The sequence below is a fragment of the Chelon labrosus genome, assembly GCF_963514085.1.
Source record: "Chelon labrosus genome assembly, chromosome: 17".
Taxonomy (NCBI): Eukaryota; Metazoa; Chordata; class Actinopteri; order Mugiliformes; family Mugilidae; genus Chelon; species Chelon labrosus.
The window spans coordinates 11,590,350-11,611,631 of NC_140350.1; the positions used below are offsets into that span (position 1 = coordinate 11,590,350).

Here is a 21,282-nt window from a genome sequence, read left to right on the forward strand (position 1 = left end):
GGACCAAAGTTAATGTCTATACAGCTAACTGCTATGCACTTATTTTTTTTCAGCAAATTGTTCAACAGTCTTTTTGTTTCAGTTTTTGTTCCCAGTGAGCAGTAGTCATCTTTTGGAGCCCATGACCTTTTCTCCGGTTCACCAGTTGCACTTCCTTGGACCACTTTCAAACCTTCTGCACAGCATACTAGGAACACCTGACGAGGATTATTGTTTGGGAGATAATCTGACACTTGTCAAAGTTGCTCAGATCCTCACTCTTGCCCATTTTTCCTGCTTCCAAAACCTCAAGACATGAATGTTTGTTTGCGGCCTGATATATCCCAACTTCACCCGACAGTGGTTTTAATCTTGTGGCTGATAGGCATATACTGACACCAGTGAGAAGTACATACTTATTATGAAAATTCCCAAACACACTTCAGGATATATTGGAGATATTTTAACACAGTTTTCTTCGTTTCCGAGGTCTGCAAATAAAATATTTCTAAATACTTTCCATAGCAACAGATCAGTTAGGTTTCTTCTTTCTTTAAATAAAAATGGAAGCAAAGATCTGTGGAAGCTTGCACTTTATTGGAAAATCAGAAACAAGTATCATCTGCAGGGATAATGTACCAAATATGTTTGAGTTAATGCATTCAGGATCACTTTCACACCTGCCGATTCCTGCGGGCGTCGGGATCGGTTTTACACACAGCACTGATCAACAGCGCTCTATTCTCCTGAACAGCTGGACCTCTCCGTGACTGGTCGGAGCCAAATATGCACCCGATGCTCCCCATACCCCCACATCACCTTAAATGCCCAAACGCCTGTCAGTGAAAATATGATCGAAGCATGAAAAAAAAATAAAAAAGAAGGTTGAAAAGGTCAAACAGGAGCTTTGTTATGTGAAAGACTAAATGGCATGCCAAAAGCAACAAAGGCATAAATGCAGATTCCTTTCCAAAACGTTATGTGATAACTTTTTTTACTGATCACTAAAATGTAGCGACCACACTGATAAGTGTTCCTCTGACAGTTTTTTAGAACGCAATCCACCAATGTGATGTTTCTCATCAATTATTATGTTCATCCGCACCATGTGTGACCACCTTAAGCCACGGCAAACTGTACAAGGCATCATGCGAGTACAGAGAATATTTCATTTCCTAACAGCAAAACGTGACATCTTTTTATATTAACTTTTTTTTTTTTTTTTTTTTTTAAATCATCTCACTCAAAATTCAATTCTACAATCAATCATTCCTACGCATAAACCGGAAGCTCTTCAACAAAGTGGTCAGTGAAATGTTCCAGGTCCTCTTTTTTTTTTTTTTTTTATTAATGTGATTTCAGGAACCCAGTGGTGTGATTGCAGAACAACACTGGGTTCCTGTATCTTTTTATTTTTCTCAATGTTTTCCTCTCTGGTCATCATAAATAAATACAAATAATACACAAGGAATGTCTACTGCAAACAATACGTGAAAAGAAAAGAAACGTGTGGTATAAACAGGAGTTTGCAACAGTTTTGGTAATGGTGATTGATATTTGAAAGAGATGACCAGCAAATAATGTGCATGGGCTTTGTCCCCCCCCCCCCCCCCAGGTACATAAAATAGTGATGTTTGATAGCTCTTGGGTGCCATTTCTCTTTGTCCATGATGTAGTAGGGGCTGATCACTGGCAGGACGCGCTCTTCTGCTCCTCTATGACAAGACAAGATGGGCACAGTGTCCACAGTGATGCCTCGCCGAGACGGCCAGAGCTGCTCCGAGTCATTGTGATTTTATTTATAATGTCTCATTCTCAGAAAAAGACGAGTTCATCAGAAGCAAACGGCAGGTTCGCTTTGATAGCTGACTTTGCCGTGAGTTTTCTTCTTCAGACGGGAAAGACCCTGCTCCCCTCCCAGTGCTGATTACATAAACTGCATCTGCAAAGATAAGAACGGCAGGGTCAACTTAAAGCTTGCTCTGGGGTTTGAAGCTCTGAGTTACAGAAAACACTTTATAGAACATTCTGCAGAAAGAGCTGGAAGAGGTAGAACTGACAAGGAAATGAAAGAGAGTGAAATCCAAACTGAAATGGGAGAATGTAGATGTAGGGATCTATTACCTGTCCACCTGGATTGGGCCCAAAGGGGTTGGCTGGCCTCATCACAGGCTGGCTGTACATCACTGTGGGCTGTGTCATCATCATGGAGCCCACGTGAGGAGGCTAATGAGAAAGGAAAGAAAGAGCATTAAAATCCATTTTGGGCGGTCCAGCCGTAGGTCCTGTGGGACATAGACGGCGAAATCTAAGCATGTAGCCTGCGCCGGCGCGAGCCATTTATTCTTGTGTGCTCGATGGTCTGGCTCGCTCTGTAACTATGCAACCCAATCACTAGTCGGCGCTGTGTCCGGTTCATTTTTGCGTCTACTTTCAACAATGGCAACTGAAACTTTCGGCGCAATTCTGCAGAAATTCTTTATTGATCCAAAACTATCAATTCGAAAACTGCGGAGATTGAGGAGAAGCAGCCGGAAATACTAAAGCGGAAACACGCTACTACCAAGCGGACCAATCGGAGCTCTTGCGCTTTGCGTCGCCGCGGAGCGTAGTTACATTTCTGGGGAGGTGCACGTCAGTTACGGCGAAGGCTCTGCGTCAACTTAAAGCAGAAGTATATTAGATCACATTTAATGGTGGTCTGGGCCACAAATGACCACTTTCTTCCAGCAGTGTGAATGCAGTGCATCCCTGCTTTAGGTTTCAACTATTTGATCTTCAACACAACATTGTAATTGTTGTTTATTTATTAGTGGGAAGAGCTTTCTTTTCTCACTGTGGTTGACACTGAACGGATAAATATAGAAGGCTGCAACGACTTGTTGACGTCACTGATGTCGATTACATAAATGTGCCGATTTGCAGAGAATATGCTGTGTCACAGTGTTTACTGAAAAGCTGGCGGAAAACAACAACTAGCTCAAAACTGCCAAAATCCAGACAGAAGAAGAAGTAGTTAGACACTTATTAAAACTGAAACTTCTCCCCACTGTAGCTGTTGTTGTAGCTGTGCTAAATATTTTGACTATTAATGTGAATTTTGTCTTATTGTTGGGTGGTGGACAGTGTCTTGGAGCAGATGGTGTGTCCTTATCAAGTGTTTTTGAGAAAGGAGCTCACCTCTGGTGATAATCGAGAGCAGATGCCACTCGCTAGCATGGGACTGAACGTGTGCCAATTAATTAACGAATGAATGAATATAGTAAAAACGCCAATTACACCGAATAAATGGACATTTTGTTCAAATTCAAGTTTGAAATGGGTTCTTAATTCACATATATGTAGTGGTTAACCAAGGAATTAAGTGACTACTCGGAAAATACTAGATACATTGAAAAAATAATCGATAAATGAATTCATTGTAAAAGTAGTTGTTGCAGCCCTTAAAATAACAAAAACAAATTTACAAATGATTGACTTAGTCTAGAAGTCTAGGCATGTGCACTTCAATCAAGGAAACGCTACACTAATAGATGTTAATAGATCCAAGTTAGTGGAGTTTAGTTACTGTATTTCTACCATTCCACATTTTCACAGCAATCTGTTCACAAACTAATCTGAGTTTAGGGATGGTAACAGATAAATCATAGCTTCATGAGGTTTTAGTTTTTGAAAACTCAGTATCACTGCTCGAATATGTTTGAAGAACTGGACTGGGCTTTTTGAAGGGGTGCAAAAAAAACAACAAAAAAAAAACAACAGGCCAAACAGCCGTTACTTCAGCATTGTTGACGCTGTGGCGATTCCCACCCCTACTGTGCACACTGACGGCTGCCATCTGTCTGTTCTGTTCTTTCAGAATTACAGCCATTAGTGGATTAGTGGTTTCTATGTGACATACTAATAAAACAAGAAAATCCCCTCCTTCTTGGCTGTTTGCGGAGTAAAAGTGTGTGTGTGTGTGTGTGTGTGTGTGCGAGACGGACAGGAAATCTTGTCAAACACACATTTCCTACTGACTTACCACTGCATATGCCATCATGCCCGTTGGTGTGGTTGCAGGGAAGGCCATGACAGATGGCGCCTGAGATGACACAAAAAAATCTGAATCAAGACACAGTGATACCCAGTGGTACTCACATTGATCATTAACAGAAAGTCTTGGCTAATCCACCATAAGCAAATATTAGTGGACATTAGGTTACTGTAGTAACTAAATCTGAACCTTAAAATCTCTATTCACTAATACATCATGATGGAGTCTCTAGAAACAATCCATTTAGAGTTTAAATTATAATCACTTCTTGCCCAATGAGGTATTAAGTAGAATTTATTTCAAAGGCTTCAGTGTTATCAGGGCTGAAGCACTTTTTTTAAAACAGGGAAATGACTGGGCGACGAAGTTAATGTCTTACTAATGCGGCGAGTCCGGGAACTAGAAATGGGTTAACGACAGGTGTGGAGCTCCAAGTGGAAAAGATATTAGGGAGAAGAAAGCAGACTTTCTCCGAGCACCCCTTGCTTGCCCAACAGCCCCTGCAGTGATAACAAACCCAGATTTGTCTGACGCCCCGGCCCTCTTGGAAAGGATACATTCATTAACTATTCAATCATTGGCAGAGGAGGTATAAGTGAGTCAGACTGGTGCCAGAATTGGGGCTTTCACCACAGACTGTGAGTCTTTCATTGCATCGTGAGCTCTCCTTCGGTCCACCCCCACCTCCAACACTGTTCGGATTGTTTTTGGAGCATCTCGTTCAGCGTCCCTCACTCCGTACTGCTGCTTATTCCACCACGTTAGGGATTGTAGTGAGTGACGGATAAATATAGTGAAAACATCTCCAAATAACCAGAAGAGATAAAGGGTTCAGAGAATGATGAACTGATGAATCAGCTGACAGAAAATGTATATAATATATTCTGATAATCTAACAACTGTTTCAGTCACTACCCGCTACCGAGTATCTGAAATGTTGTTAATATACTATAATTTGTCTGAATTCACAACTGCACATTGACTCAAAGATCAAGGTGTAAACTGTTTCATGATTTCCAGTAAAAGTAAATGAAGGCTGGCTAAAAGCTATAATAAAGTGTTCCAAGTACGTCCCTTTGTTCTCTCTTTTATTACCAACTCATGAAGCTAGAGAAAAACTATATGTAGTATTGCCTCCCTTTGGGATAGACTGTCCTGGGATATGTGATGTTTGTTGTCAAGTCAACCAGCCCCTCCTAACCAAATTCCATGTCAGATTACAACTGAGATATTGAGAGTGTGGCTAATATTCAAATAACATATCCAAATACGGATTGCATTGTATTGCATATACAAGATCTTCCAGTTTGTGAAGTGAGACTAGAGTTCATTTACTTCCTGCAGTAAAAGGCTACTTGGGTCAGTTACTATCCAGACCTAAATGAGGTCCTCGTATCCTTTACGAGGATTTATGGAATTATGGAAGTACTTATGTAACTCCTATTACAAGGCATGCTCGGCTGATGTTCACGTAGGTAGATGGGAGATAAAAACAGACTGTCCTACCACTGTTGGAGGGTTCCAGGTGGTAGAAGGAGCCATCTTCGGTTGCCAGTTGGTTCCACCGGTCAGTCTCTTTTCACCGGGCTGACTCCAGTGAAGATCACTGCAGACGTCAAGTAAAATGATAGTCATATTTAGTAAGCAGTATCGGGGACATTAAGTTAAGATAATGTGTAACTTGAGTATACTCACTTCTTAGCTGTGCCATTGCCAATTCCAAGATCTAAAGTGTACAGAGGAAAATAAGGAATACATGAAAACAACACCCAGTTTACACAGATGTAAAAAGACCTGGGCCACTGCACCCAGTTATACAATCATGTGAAATATAGAAAACAGACAGACAAAATTAGAGAAACTTACTGCCGACAAGATTGGCGAGTGAGGAGTCCAGGTCGCTGGACACCAGTTTGTGGGGCTGTTGTCCATTCGGGGTTATGCCCTGACTTGGTGAAGATGCCACTGTGGGTTTGAGGAGGCCACCTAAAACATCTTAATCAAAGGAGGGGGCAACAAAGGGAAAGGAAGGGGAATGGATGAGGGGGACGGGGGTTAAGACGCAGCAGAAAACAGACAATAACGTTGCAACGCACAAAGACAAACGCACAATGGAACGCAAGCACACGGACAGAGAAGGGATTATTGAGCGTGAGGTCTCTCGTGAAGCACTCAAAGATACAGAACATGTGAGCAGCGAGTGTAAAGTCAACTCACCCAGTCATGCATGTGCCATGCAAAAATGCCACGGTCCCGAGAAGAGTGTGTGACAGGACGAGGAAAAAGAGGAAAAGTGTTGTGAGATTGTGACCATCTTAGAAACCAGTAAGGGTGCAAAAATAATTATGCCCGGTCGGCAAAGGGTGAAACTGTAAAAACCAATCACACTTCAGTGGTACCGTTAGTGTCAATGTTTATAAATTTCTCATTCTCCATAATTTGTGTGATTTCCTCCTAAATCCATCTCACACAATGTTAAATACAATGTAGGGGACAAATACAAGCTGCTAATGTTTATTTGTTGTTATTATATTTTCTCTAGGGGACAATATGATTTTAAAATGTTACACATAATAATACATTATCTTCACAGATAACAAGCAGACAGCAAGGTTTTCTTCCAGCGACACAGACGTCTAATGACGAACCAAAGCTGGTGACGTTTTTGTGATAGTGTCTTTTTCAAAATCCGATGAGGCTCGAGTGTCTAGTTTAGACAACGCACTGCACGAGCATGACCATAGTTCACAGAAATGCACGCACACACGAGCAAACAGATCAAAGTCCAGCCCTTTGTTCCGCTGTCTCAACATGATCCAGTGAACGCAGGTAACGTAACGCTTCAGTGCGTGCAGTAGCACAACACTTCAACACTTACCTGTAGAATCCATGTTGCCGTTGGTGTTATTTCCAAATACAGAGTCAAAGTCGACGTTCAGACCTGTAGAGTTCTGTGGCTGCTGGAGTGGTGGGGAAGCTGTAAACCCTAGGGAAGCAAAAAAACTCAAACACAAGCGGAAGCAAGCAAGTAGAAACCCATACTAAACACCTTGACAGCTCTTTCTTTCAGAACCAGACACACGTAAAAGACCACTTGTTGTGTATGTACAGTATGCAAGGCCACACACACACACTGTGTTCTGAGGTTGATGCATTGGTATACTTCATTTTTGTATTAAACTTCTATGGTCTTATTTATTTAAATGTATTATTCCACAAAATGCATGTGATTATGTAGGATGTTTGTCTATCTGATTGGAAGTGCTGTTTATCCCTTCAGGTAACTCCTGGTCTTCCTTTCCTGGGGCGATCCTAATTAGAGCCGTAGCCTTTGGTGGTTATCACGGCTGAACGAGGATACATTCAAACTTCTTGAAATTTTCCACTTTGACTGGCCTCCATTTAGTAAGTAACAATGGACTGTCATTTCTCTTTACTTTAGTTGAGTGGTTCTTGCCATAATATGAATTAAATCAGCAGTTGAATATGGATATTCACTGTATAAAACTGTGTATCAACCTGAATGCCAAGAAGCAAAAGGTGACTATTTTGAAGAATCTAAACTGGGTTGTTTATAATCTACAATGAAGACAATCATAAAACAAGAAAACCACTGAATGAGAAGGTGTATCCAAAGTTTTGACTGGCACTGTATGTTTAGGTCACCGTATTAGGTTAGCAGGGGACTCATACTGGAACAATGGAGCGGTGTTGTAAGGGCTTGGCCCAAAGAAGGAGTCTGACATGCAGTAGCAATAATAGACGGGCAAAGAAACAGATGAAGAGAGCAGTGGGAGGAAGAGGGGTGAACATGGTGAAGATATGGGGTAATAAAAATGAAAAAGCAGCAAGAAAGTCAGTAAAGCAACAGTGGGAATGGGTTTTTAACAGGAAAAGAGGAAAAGCAGCGACTGGGATTTGCAGGAAGTCAGCAGTCATCAAATGGCTAGGCTAAATACAGGGCACAATCAAGGGCAGGACACAACTAATGAGTAACCACATGCGAACATGCAACCTTCCTTCCTGCTCTTGAAAGAATGAGGAAGGGAGGTTGCATGTTCAGCAGGAGCAGCTCTCTTGATTTAGCGACCAAGTGGACACATCTCAACTCACGAAAAAATGTACACTTCACTAATGTCTGGTCAGAAATCTGACAGCCGGGCAGTTGTCCACAGTAGTACCTGCAATGTTTGTCTCTATCTGTGTGGCAGTATCAAGATCAGACGCCAGGGAAGAGCTCGACTCAAGAAAAGGATTGTAATGATCTGGAGAGAAACACAAATGCTGCTGATGAATATCAACATGCAAGCAACACATCAAAAATGTTAAAAGCTGAGAAAACAAGCATTATGAAGTTAGTCTGATAGTGGATGTAAACAAACATTTCGAGTGCATGCCAGATCTTGGGTGAATGTGAGAAAGAAATGTGACACTGTGTTCCAGCACTGGCCCGAAACACTTCAGGCATTTCCTCTATTTCTTTCCAGACTCTTTTAAAGTATTTTGTGTGTGTTCTATTCAACTTTATTTGCATAGCGTGAGAAACAATCTAAATAGTCTCAAGATGCATTACAGAACTCGGAGCCTGAAACCCCAAGAGCAAGCAGAAAAGTATTTACTCCTTATCCATTTAAATCACAGGAATTGTAAATGTTCAACCAGGATGACATTGTTAGACTTTGTTTTGTGGAGCCCTAAACAGTAAAAAAAAAAAAAAAAAAGTGAAGATGCAGCAAAACAATCACACCAAACGCTTCATTGCTATGTGTCCCATAGGACAGGGTGTCAGTGTCCATGATGGATGAACAGCATCAACAACGGTAGTGTGAGGAAAGGGTTTCAGTTTATAAAACTGTAGTTTCCACCACATCTTCTGTATAAGAAGTGAAATAATCAAATGAGACTAGTGAAATGTGAAAACAATCCCTCAAATGCCTAACGTTCTTGAATATGTTTGTTACAAACCAACAGTAGGACATCCTGAAGTGCCTCTGTCTGGGGCTGTTGTGTCAAAAATGCACATATTAGCAAATTGATGTTGAACAATGTTACTAAAAACCCATTGAGAAATACGCTTTGTGTACTGTATATATGACAGATCCAAGAATCACGTTTCTTGATGAACAACAATTCTACCATCAATAAATGATAGGGCTTGTTGGTTGCAGTGTGGACTGAAGTGCTGCCAACAAGAAGAGTGTCGCTCTCACCTCTCCATGTGTTGATGGTGGTGAGAGGCAGGGGCTGCTGGAAAGCCGGCTGGAGGTCCAGCAGGGAGTTGGCTGCCTTGGACGAGCTGGAGGGAACAAGCAGGAAAAGAAAAGGTCAGGGTAGATGAAATAAATCACTCCAAAACAAAACAGTATACATTTGCAACATTGTCAAATCATTTTTCATAAAAGTATTACCAGTGTTCTAAGGGCTTATGCATTTATGAGTTATGTTGCGCCAATTTGAGCGATTGCTTTAATTTTTGAAGCGTTTTTGTCTGCTCATCTACTGTCATCAGCATTGCAACATCATCCTAGTTTCAACACAAGGATAAAAGTCTAACCTTAAGTAAACTAGGAACTTGGGAAACCATTTTGCATTTAAAACTGAACGGTTGTTACTTCAATCTGGCATAAGCATTGTGGACTCACCTGGTGTTGGAGCTGGGGGTAGAGAGGAGGTCGATGGCAGGAGCAGAGTTGATGGGCCCGCCCACATTGGAGACAGGGGAGTTGTCAGTGGTTGCTATACCAGGATTCTTCTGGAGCTCTTTCAGACGCTGCTCCTACATAAATTTGGAGGTTAATCTGAAGCCAAGCAGCCTGTATGATAGGACTCAAATTTTTTCTATCTCAAAATAAAAGCAGGTCAAGATTGCCCTGACCTGCAAAAATGAGCTGAAATACACGGACAACTGCAGTCATGGAAAAGCATCAACAACACTCAACTACAACCTTTCAGAATGCAGAAAACCCTGTACAACCCTATAACCATACGTACCTTTAGGGCCTTCAGGCGAGCCTGCTCTTCCTCCAGGGCTGCCTGTTTTTCCCTCTCGTCCACTTTGGTGAATGATATGCCAGTGTTGGCCAGGGAGGAGACAGCATTGGAGAGGGTGCTAGCCCTAAATACGGGGACGGACACAGAAAATGGTAGCAAATGAAAATCCTCACATTTACACACAGACACAATACTTTGGCAAGCTTTACCTTAAAACTTTGCTTTACCTTACTGCAGTATGAATCTTTAATTTGATTCTACAATGTTCTAAATTGTGGGTCATAAATAACAGTTTCATGCTAAGAAAAAAATGCATTATTTTAAACCAAATTTCAACAATCACTTTCTGTTTCTATTAATTGCTTAAGCAAACATTGGCTTCAGCTCCGAGCCTAGATGCTACAGAAACAAATCAGATGAACGGGGATGAAGCGGACCAACCTGCTGGCTGCTGTTGAGTCTTTGACTTTCTTTCCCTCTAAAGAGGCCAAGTGTTGCTCTAGGGCATCGAGCAGGCTGCTGGGGGCCTAGCAGAAATATCATTGACACACATTAAGCTTCACAGGCTGAAGAGAAGCCTACTACAAGATATTCAAGATAGAGAGAGAAAAGATTCAGATACTTACACAAACTGTAAACTGGAAGCATAGAGACAGAAGGAAGGAAAAATAAAGGTGGCAAGAGAAACGATATTGACAAATTTGGGGGGGAGGGGGGTGTCAGTCTAATTCTGGTTTATCTGGAACAAGTAAATTCTAATAAATACACGAAGAAAAGGACAGTGTCCTAATTAATTTTGTATTGTTTGCATGTCCTTAACAAGCCCGACACAAAAAAAGCACACCTCACACCTTTATTTGCTGTATGGCATGCAATGCCAGGAGTGAGAGTGAGCTGGAATGTTTTTATAAGAGCAATAGTGAGCACATTCGTTGCCTATCTGGCATGCACTGCAATTGAAGTTAAAAATTTGCAGACATTAAGGAAGGAGTTTGTGAAAGAACAATGGCAGTCTATGTCGTTACGACACGTCATTTAAAGTAACTCCAAAGGTGTCAAACGATTATCTTTTCAACTTGGCTTACCTGTGACAGATCTGGTATGTCCCCTCGATCAATTCCAACTTGCTGCAAGGAGAGAAGGGAGACAATGAGAATTTATAAGAGGACAAAACAGCAAACTAACCCAAATGATCCCAGGCTCCTTTAAGAGTGGCTGGACTGGGGTCCTTAGTTACCTCTGCAACTTTGAGGAACTCTGAGATTCTTGTCATTCGCGTAAGGAATTTCTTGTAAATGTCCAGTCCTTCTTTGCACTGGGCTTTCTTCATGTCAAAGTATTTCTCTGTAAAGGGAACAAGAAAGCAGCCACAACAATCATTTCAGTCATTTCCGTTTTGTCTGGTGTATTTTCAGTACAGTTTGTAGCCTTCTGGGGCCAGTTTTTCCATGAAGTATATAATATAAAACACATTGTCAGTCTCAACAGACACTGATGTAATTGGCATAAACACATGCATCAATGAGACCTTCTCATTGAAAGCTATTGATCAGGAGGTGGGGACAGAAAGAATGACACCATCATGAACAGGACATCCCTCCAAAATTGATAGGAAAAGAAGGGAAGCTGCAAAAAGGCATGGCAGAGGCCTTTTCAATAAAGTCCACCAAAACATTTTACAAAAACATACATCCATTTTGCCAAAACTACATGGAAAATGTGTAAATTGTCTGATAAGAACTTGAACTTTGAACAACACGTCACAAAACAACACGTAACATCATCAAAAGAACACCACAATGAGGCGTGGTGGTTGCAGCATCATGCTCTGCAGCTGCTTTTTTCTTCAGCATTCACTGTGGCTTCAGTTAAGGTGGAGGGAAGCATGCACAGCTCCAAAAATGTACATTACTGTACACAGTTGCACAATTCAAGGCTGGAAGTCTGCTTAAAAATCTTGGAATTCAGGACGAAGGTAAACAAGAACATATCACAGGAATGTGGGATTTGCATAGGGGACTTTTGTGGAACTGTAGTTTTAGTTCAAAGTACAAAGAGATCTTTGCAGGGTGCTGGAATTTCTGCTCAGTGACAGTTCCTCTACATTTTTCCTGTTTCAGCTTTGCGCCAGTGTAAAAAAAATGCTCACTGTTATGCATAGGGCTATCATCTCTTGGGTGATCTTTGCAGTCATTCCTGCTACGAAGTATGCAAGCACGGCCTAGAAGCAATGTAGTGCATGCTTAACATGCAAAAACAGGAGAAACCAAAGCTTCCTGCATATTACATTCACGCTGAAGTTAGTGTGTCAGAGGTCTGCAGTACCAGGAAGCCAGCAGCTCTCCCCTGTTCCATTTTTAATTACAGACTCCCAAGAATTGTGCAAGAGCAGTGTTGACCGCTCTCTAAGCATTTCCTTGCTTTCAAAGCTGAATGCTGAGTACCACATAATTGCAAAGACATCTGCAGTAATTTAATCTGTATGCAATAATGACTACTGTCCCTCATTATTGCATGGTTCCCTTTTAGTCATAAAATACAGGTGAGTAATCACACATTTGGTAGGCTATGATACACAGTAACTTGTTTTTACCCAGGAGATTGATGATGCCCTCATTGTAGGCTGCAAACAGTCGGATTGCATCTTTGAACAGAAGCATGAAGGCTGCGTTGATAACACCGTTTGTCAGTTCATTGGCGTTGACCTAGAACAAAAGTGGAGGAGTTGAGAATGTCAGATTAAAGTTGCACATGTGAGCACCAGATTTTAAACACAGATAGTGTTGAGCACCCACATTGAAATCAAGTAAGACATCCATCTGATTTTGGACAATGGGGATGGTTTTGAGAAGTTTGTCTGTGTTCAAGGTTCTCATTACTCCGTCAGACCTGTGGAAAGGAAGGCAAATTATTTAACAAAGTTAACGTAATATACTTCTGAGATATCGCAGAGTGTGCAAATACCTGCTGATAATGCATATGGCTGAGTTCTGTCACTTAAAAACGTTTGTGACAGTGAAAAAATGATTGCAGTGTAGGGCTTCATATTGTCAAGCTTGTCTCTTGCAATGCACATATTGTATGTGCAACAGTCTCAAGTACGTTAATAAATAAAGTTGCACTTTATCCAATTCTGTGTAGGCGTGGTATGCCCAGATGCTTGGGACCACCGTAGTCAGTTAAAGTGTCTCCAGAATTGACCGTTTTGGAGGCACTGTAGTGAAATCTAATTAGAAATAATGATCCTTACCCTCTTTTCACTTTAGTGAAGTCAAAAGCGACGTGTCTGTAGGACACAGCCTTGTCATTCAGGTAGCGGCTATACCTCCTGATGAACGTCGACATATCGTAGCCTTTGTTACACACAGGGGTGGGGGTGGAGGAGAGGGGGGTGTTTAAAGATATATGTCATGCCAAAGATGAATACGTCTCAGTATTTGTTACAAGTTGAAAGTATACCTTGTAGGCCGCTTTTATCCAAAAAGTTGCTGAGGTTGAACAATGTGTTCCTTGAAGCCAGGTACTGTATAAATCTCTGCAAGAAAACATGAGGAATTCTTTATACTTGCACAAGTTATGTTTACCACAAGTTTACCAACTACTGTGCAACTGCTTTACTTGTGGGGATGTAACATTCAGTGCTCTACTATGAGATGATACCAAGATATCTCATACCCCATGAAATATACTACAAGGTGTCAAAGTGCAGGAGGAAAAGCTTTTAAGATGTCCATTATGATACGTCTGTCAACAGCTGTAACTTGATTTACCTCATTGCCGTAGACCATCAAATGGTGTGTGGTGGTGAGGGACTTGAAGACAACCACCCAGCTGGTGTTGGTGGTCCTTTCAAACAATGTGTCAGCCAGCTGAGGTATGTTCACATTCATCTCATTTGTGCACTGAATCAAGTCTGAGGGACGAGAAAGAGAGAGGGAAGGATAATAAGCCAACGCAGTAGTGAGGCAATCAACACATAGCTTGTTTGCAATTAACATAAAGCAGAGTTGTTCACCTCGTGGATTGGTAATTTTCTTTAATCGGTTCTTATACATAACTTACTCGAGGGCAGTATTATTATTATGCCCCCCCCCCCCCCCTTACAAGGCTTGAATTTGAGGTGTTGCCTAATTCTCAAATGTGGATCAGTTCAGTAAAAACAGAAAATTAAAAGACTGTGATTGTAAATGTTAACATTTTTTGGTACCAGGAAATAAGGTTTTATTTCACAACGGTTAAAAACACACTGAGGAAACAACTGCTACTACCCACGGCTTTGATTTGTGGACTGACAGGGTATACACCCTCAGCATGGCTGCTATGGCAGAATGCCACAACCATGTGGTCCTAAGTGAAAGCAAATGGACTCTGATTAGTCTTTCCATCAAAGTTATGAACTGATCAGTGACGCCAGATCTTGTGAGCCCCTAAAAATTTCAGAAATTTCAAAATTTTCAGAAATGCAAGTTAAATATTCCACTCTTTAGCAAGAGGTACGAAAGAGGTGGAACAGCACATTGTACATGATCCAGAGCTACTGCACAAACACGGGCCGTGTGCAAATGCAGGTATCGCATTTGAACTGCTTCAAGTCACAGAGCCTCAGTTGAAGTGACTGAAATATTTTGTTCAGGTTTTATATTTAACATTAACTGTTGTGCGGGAAGTGGCGCTGCTTTCCACTAGTTCTGGTTTATGATGGTGATCTATGATTCCTTCAACAATCCAGTGTTTGTTGTCACATGGGTGGCCCATTGTGTATGTAAAAGGCAAAAAGCCTTTTGTGTGGCCTTCACAAAGGGCTTTTCAGATGCAACTGAAATGACCGTGTGGAGTTCAAACTCACGACCAACTTTCTCGACTGGTGCTCCTGAAGTTTGTTTTGTAAGGGCAAATTACAACAACCTGCAGCTCAAGTGGGCAATTTTGATGGATTTGTTTCTTTGAACTGAAGCCGAAACATGATTCAACATGGTTTTCCAATTCAACAAACAACAATAATAACAAAAAGGCAGCACTTACACTGGTGTCAGTGTGCATTACTGTTTCCACTTTAAGAATCTGGTCAAAATTTTTGCCTTGATTTGGACTCCCAGGGGTTATCTAACCACAGTCCTATTCACATCAACCGTCTCTTTCCCCTGCCTAGCAATGATAAGGCCTTTTCTCTATGGCAAATTCAGGCCTTGTAAGGCTAAGGGACCTTTATACTGAGAATATCTTCTGTAGTTTCACTTCCAGTTCTGTAATTGTGTTAAACTTCCCCAATACTCTCCCCAATACTTCATAATATTCTGTTTTACATAGACCCTGTTAATAAAACAATAAAAAACCAAGATGATGAACTTGGCAAAGTTAGAGATGACAAGGTTAGGCTCTGAGCACCAACCAAACATCAAACTAATAGTCCAATTAACAGAGACGCAAGAGCAGATGCTAATCGCTAGGATGGCAGTGCTGCTTCCCAGTCCACGCAACACTATGTATGCTAATTAATGATAGAATATAGTAAAAACATGTTTTCTAATTATACTCTATAAATCTGAACTTTTGTTGAATAGCGTCATTTGATAAAACTTCAAGTGTGAAATGGGTTTTTCCTTCATAGATTTCATGTTCAAATTTCTCAACAAAATTTACCCAGAAGTTAATCGAAAATATTCGATACATTAATTTAATCGCAAGAACGAAAGATTAATCGATGGAAAAAACGAATCGTTTCTTGCAGCCCTACAACCTTTTGTAGTTGAAAGTGCTTGCCAATGAACTGTGTAGTTAAGCTCCACATCAACATGGGGCATAATCTCACAGTCAGACAAGATACAAGTCTTACTTTCCATTAGAAATTTACTTTATACATATTTTTAGACAGTAGAATCCCAGTAGTCAAACATAGTCAGTGAAAGTCCTGCAGGCTTTTAAATCGGCAGCATAACTGCCGGGAAATGCCATCAGAAGTATCCACGTCAATCTCACATTTGATCAGCTCTGTTATCTGGGAAGGGGATGGGTTGCATAATAACTTCCTGTTGGCTGTTTACACATCACAATCCAAACATTATTTAGGATCAAGAATCAGGAAATGTCTATCTCCTTGCGATCCAGCTGCTTTGAACATGATGTAGACTTAACAAGCATGAAGTGTCCCTGAAACTATGTCCAGTCCACACCAGTAAGGTTTCATTGGAAAGCTAGCAGGCTTGAAGTGTGTATGACGGGCTAGGGGTTACTTGTAACACAGCATTATTATGACATAACAAAAAGTTTAACACAGATGTGTTACGTGGCTCCCAGGCATCCAGCAACAGGTGATTTGTAACCGGACACTTTTCTGCTGCATGGCTCTAGTGGACTACAGTGGAGCATGGTAGTTGATTTAAGCTGGGCTACTGAATTTATTGGTGCCTTTAAGAGTCACATTGGGGTCTATTGAGCAAAGCCAGTGGACAGGACATAAGAAGTCTGATTAAGGGCTGTCAACTGATGCATCAGCAGTCACATGCTTCTTGTACAACATTGCATTCAGCATGGGAAGGGAGGGAGAGAGCAAAGGTACAGATGTGTTCAATAGCGTGCAGCCATTACTTTGTCGGACGAGATGTACTCAATTTCTGTTTAACATCAGGGCACAGTTGTATTTTCAGTAGTGCACATGACTACTTGGCTCAGCTTACTGTTATAAATCAAATAATATTGTAAGCATGCTCCTGCCAACTCAGCTTGCCACTTCTTTATGATGTACATAGCAGAGTAGAGCACTAAAGCAGAGTTTATGCCTCTAATCTACGCCAGTGCGAGCAATTCATACTTGTGCACTTGTCAGTCTGGCTCGCGCTGTAACAACACCACCCAAACGCTAGTTGGCGCTGTGTCTTTTTTGCCAGTCGGGTTCATTTTTGTTTCTACTTCCTGCTTCAGAACGCCTTTAGCTTTGATTACAGCACCTGTTCGCTGTGGCATTGTTTTCAATGAGCTTCTGCAATGTCACAAGATTTATTTCCATCCAGTGTTGCATTCATTTTTCACCAGAATCTTGTATTGATGATGGGAGAGTCTGACCACTGCACAAAGCCTTCTCCAGCACATAGTACCTTCAATAATTTGTTAAATGCTTCATAAATAAATGCATACATACAAGACCATGGATGAACCAGACTTTGATGGCTGAGTTAACCTGGGATGCCAGCGTTAAAGAATGTGAACACTAATTTTGAGCAAACTAAGTACAGACACTGTCATATCTCACCTGCAATCCAGCTAGACACTTAAAAAAAAAAAAAACACAAGTGCCCCCTTCAGCTCTCTTTAAATAGAACAAACTTAAGTGAGATTCCTGTCCGTCTCCAGATCACATTCTTGACAAAAGGCTTAATTTCAACAAAATTTAAATCAGAGTTGGTGCTCATAGCAGATTCCAGGTTAAAAAAAACATAGAAGATAAATGAAGATCGCATTGTGTGGAATTCACATCCTTGCCAAGGGCTGCAGTAGGCAATACAATGCATGTTGCTTGGACAGCTAATGGTGCCACCACCAGCCTCAACTGTTGTTACAAATCAGGATGGATCCGTGATTTCATGGATCATCCAAACGTCGCAGGAGAAATTGAGACTCATCAGACCATGAAAACCACAGGAGATCAGCAATATCTGAAATAGTCAGACCAGCTCGTCTGGCACCAACAACTACGCCACATTCACTGTCTCTTAAATCAGCTTTCCTCCTCATACTGATGCTTGGTTTGAACTTTAGAAGATTGTCTCTCGACCATGTACGCATGCTTAAACACACCGAGTTGCTTCCAAGTGACTGAAGAAGCTACTCGGATGAGTTGTGAAACGTCTTCTCAAAAAACTCTACAAGTCCAGTTGCCTTTTTTGAACCTTTGTTGGATAAGTGAGTGGCTGATTAGATATTTGCATGTATGAGCAGTTGAACAGGAATAGCTAATGAGCTAGATAGTGAGTATGTTCACTCGTTCAGCAGTCTGAACACTTATTTTCCCAACGGAAACAGGGTTGATATATCTGCTGATCATTAAGCTGACTATAGGAAATGTGGTTCACACTAGCTCACAAATGAGAGGATATGTATAAAACATGAAGCATTCTGAGATGTTAAATGGTAGGAGTGGGTTTCCATAAGGCAAATGGTGTGAGAGGGTGAAAAAAAAAAGTTGAAAGAGATATTAATATAAGCTATTTTAACTATTTTGAAAATCTGACGACAAAAAAAAATCCATCAAACTCCTGAAATTAATCAAACATTTGGTGTTTATGGTTAGGACTGAAGTTGATTAAAAGATTTAGGCAGAAAAAAATATTAACATCTTATGGCATCTCTGAGGAGGACGCTTTTGACTCTTTACAACAAGGTGTGAGGGTTACACCTATTTTACCACAACAATAAAGCTGCAAACAGCGGCAGGTCATTTTGACACAAATTACATAACGCTCAAATACACGGAAAAGGCTTCTCACGCCTTCTAATGATAATGATTATGATAATGATGATGATGTGACGATTGGAAAGACTAGACCTCATATTTATCATTCTTTCACCAGGACCAGCGCTTCTTCAGGAGTACTTGTGTTAAAACGCTGACGGAAACAGTCATTACAAAAAGATTACAGTCGACACAGTATCGATAACATATGTGGATATTACAGAGAAGTGACACTTAAAATAACCTTTCTCAGTGGTAACAATACGTCAAGCTGTCAGAGTCTACAACCACACGGTCACTTCCTGAAATAAGAACAAACTCAACAGGCACCAGAATTGCTGAGCTGCACAAAACATTCAACAGAGCTTTAAGCAGAGAGAGTAATTATTAGACACAGAGTCCTAATGCAAACAAGTTGACATGGTGTCTCAGTAACTAGTATTCTCAATGCAATGTAAAAAACGCTTAACTTGATAAGCTTTTGCGGTTATGTTTATAGGAATAAGATCAAGTGAGCCACATTAACACTATGCATAAGGGAACTACTATTTTAAATGCTGGTACTTAGTGTGCAAGCTACCTGTTTGTTATAAGTCCCTCTACATGTTGAAAGACAAATCAGCTGTTAGGTGGAGGCTAAAAGTAAATCTGAAGTGGTGTTCACAACAATTCAGGATGAAAACATCATTTACAACAACAAAGCAAACGGATTATTGTCCTGGTGTTAGTGCCCATCTCCAGGGCCACAAACAAAGACAGTTTGCAGATCGGATTAAACCCTGTGTGTGGTGTTGAAATAAACCCTGCTGCTGTCTAGAGAGTGCTGTTAATCATTTAAAAAACACACACACATGCACCAGAGCCTCCACGTTATTCCCAGTCTGCACCGAAAAAAAGGATCCACGCTGCTCACACCGATACGGTGTCAGAAAACTGCTCCAGCTACCGGTTGTCACGACGGTCTAATGTCTTAAGATAAAGTTGACAATTTCCAGAGCAGAAACTCGTGTGGATCGCACAGTATTGACAAGTTCACGTTTATTGTTAACCTTATGCACTGTGTATATGCGGAGGCCTCATTGCCAAAGCCGTTAACTGCAAGGAAGCGTACGTGTAGAAATATATCGACAGGCAATAAACAGGAAATCGTTACTTACAGTCCAAATGTTTCTTTTTTGGCCCCATGATTTCATGCGTGGTCGCCTTGCACACGATTTTGGAAATCGCCGAGCCGGTTACACTGTGCTGAGCGGCGGTTATCCTGTCAGTAATGCTCTGTCCAGACATCCTGTATCGGATCAAATAAACGGTTACAGAGGGTCTTCAAATCCAGCTGACTGCTCCGGGTTTCGTGGACGGCGTCGGTCCCCAAAAGGCTCTGTGCCACCGGACAACACTGGAGACAAACATAAACAGAGAAGAAATGATGAGACGACGGCTGGCTGGCTGGCTGGCGTTTACATGTCCCCTTGCGGGCTACAGCTAAGCTAGCTAACTAACTAATGGAAACTGAAAACCGCCCATGCGCCTTGTGTTAAAGACGCCAACTCAGTCTGCATCAGGATACATTTAAATTTAATGGCCGTGCGATACAAACCCCGGCTGCTATTTAAACCTTACACGTCTTCAGTCTCGTCTCCTCGTCCCGTACAAGTATTTCTCACATACCGTTGCTACTAGACGGTCGGAATAAAAATAGAAATTACTTCCGGTCACATTTTTCACCATAAAAGCAACATGCAGGTTTTTTTTTTTTTTTTTTTTATAAAACATTAACGATGAAATACACAATCTTCAGTGCCCTTTATGTAGTAAAAGAAAGCTTTGGGAAGAGTTAAAAAATGAACAACCACAAATATTGACGAAATACATATTAACACAACCACTTTCGGCCTGCCACAAATTCAGTGTCTCATGATTTTGCCCCACGAAATGACGAAATTCATAGGTTAATTTTTAATTGAAAACAAAAACAAAACAGCCTAACCTCATGTACTACTCATGAACTCATAACTATAGTTGTGGACATCAACGCTCGAGTTTGTGCCTTTATTTTGTAGTGAAAACATGTCAGTTCCGGTTATCCGTGTCGCTTGACGCAGCTCACGTTATTTATCGGTTCCCACGCTAAACTCAAATGTTTAACGGCGCCTGTCTGCTGGGTTTACATCATTGTTTTAAATACACTGAGGCCAGTGAATTATCAGTCCTGATCTCTAATAACGTTTAAACATTATGCTCCAATTGCTGCAAACGACAGCCTGAATATAAAATCCCTGTAACTCCTATTTAGACTTACCCTGTCTGCACCTAACCCACTCTATCCACTTAATTAACTAATTTACTTTAGAACTGGCACAGGCACACACACAAGGAACAACTTATTATTATTTTTATTTTTTTAAAAGAAAGCGCAAGGTGTTGACCTGGCCTCCAAACTCCCTAGATCACAAAATGATCAAGTATCTGTGGGATGCACTGGAACAAGCCTGATCCACAGAACTAACGTTCTGTTGTCAGACACCACAGGACACCCTCAGAAGGCCCATGTCCATACTCTGACAAGTCACAGCTGTTTTGGAGGCACAAGGTAGACCAACACAATATTGGGCAGGTGGTCATAATGTAATGCCTGATCGATGTAAGTGACTTAGTCATTGTACAGTAGCTGTTGCAAACATCCCCTTTTTACAGAGGTAATCAAGGGACAGCAGAAAAGAAGACTACATTATTTCAAATCCACTTTATGACTTTTTAAAGTTGTGTATGCTTACATAGCCTTGCACTGTACTTGGCATGCAAACCAAGACACGTAGCTCCCAGACCAAGA

General features: G+C 41.1%; 1 protein-coding gene across 8 annotated transcripts; it reads right to left on the bottom strand.

Moving 5' to 3' along the window:
• Positions 1-555: 555 nt before the first annotated feature.
• On the bottom strand, positions 556-20,367 carry picalma (phosphatidylinositol binding clathrin assembly protein a). 8 transcript variants are annotated; one of them, XM_084564092.1, is made up of 21 exons: positions 20,073-20,365; positions 19,610-19,848; positions 13,777-13,919; positions 13,466-13,541; positions 13,257-13,359; positions 12,802-12,895; positions 12,600-12,711; positions 11,244-11,350; positions 11,092-11,133; positions 10,448-10,533; positions 10,007-10,130; positions 9,658-9,785; positions 9,226-9,311; positions 8,197-8,280; positions 6,894-7,001; positions 5,882-6,010; positions 5,711-5,741; positions 5,522-5,621; positions 4,004-4,063; positions 2,104-2,205; positions 556-1,921 (listed from the first exon to the last, which is right to left on the bottom strand). In XM_084564092.1, exons 2-21 carry the CDS (start codon positions 19,737-19,739, stop codon positions 1,907-1,909), a joined length of 1,860 nt encoding a protein of 619 aa, XP_084420218.1. In that variant the 5' UTR covers positions 19,740-19,848; positions 20,073-20,365; the 3' UTR covers positions 556-1,906. The 8 variants fall into 8 exon arrangements, with proteins under 8 accessions (XP_084420218.1, XP_084420219.1, XP_084420215.1 ...); XM_084564093.1 differs by having other exon boundaries at positions 5,882-6,001; positions 9,658-9,791; XM_084564089.1 differs by having other exon boundaries at positions 9,658-9,791.
• Positions 20,368-21,282: the final 915 nt, after the last annotated feature.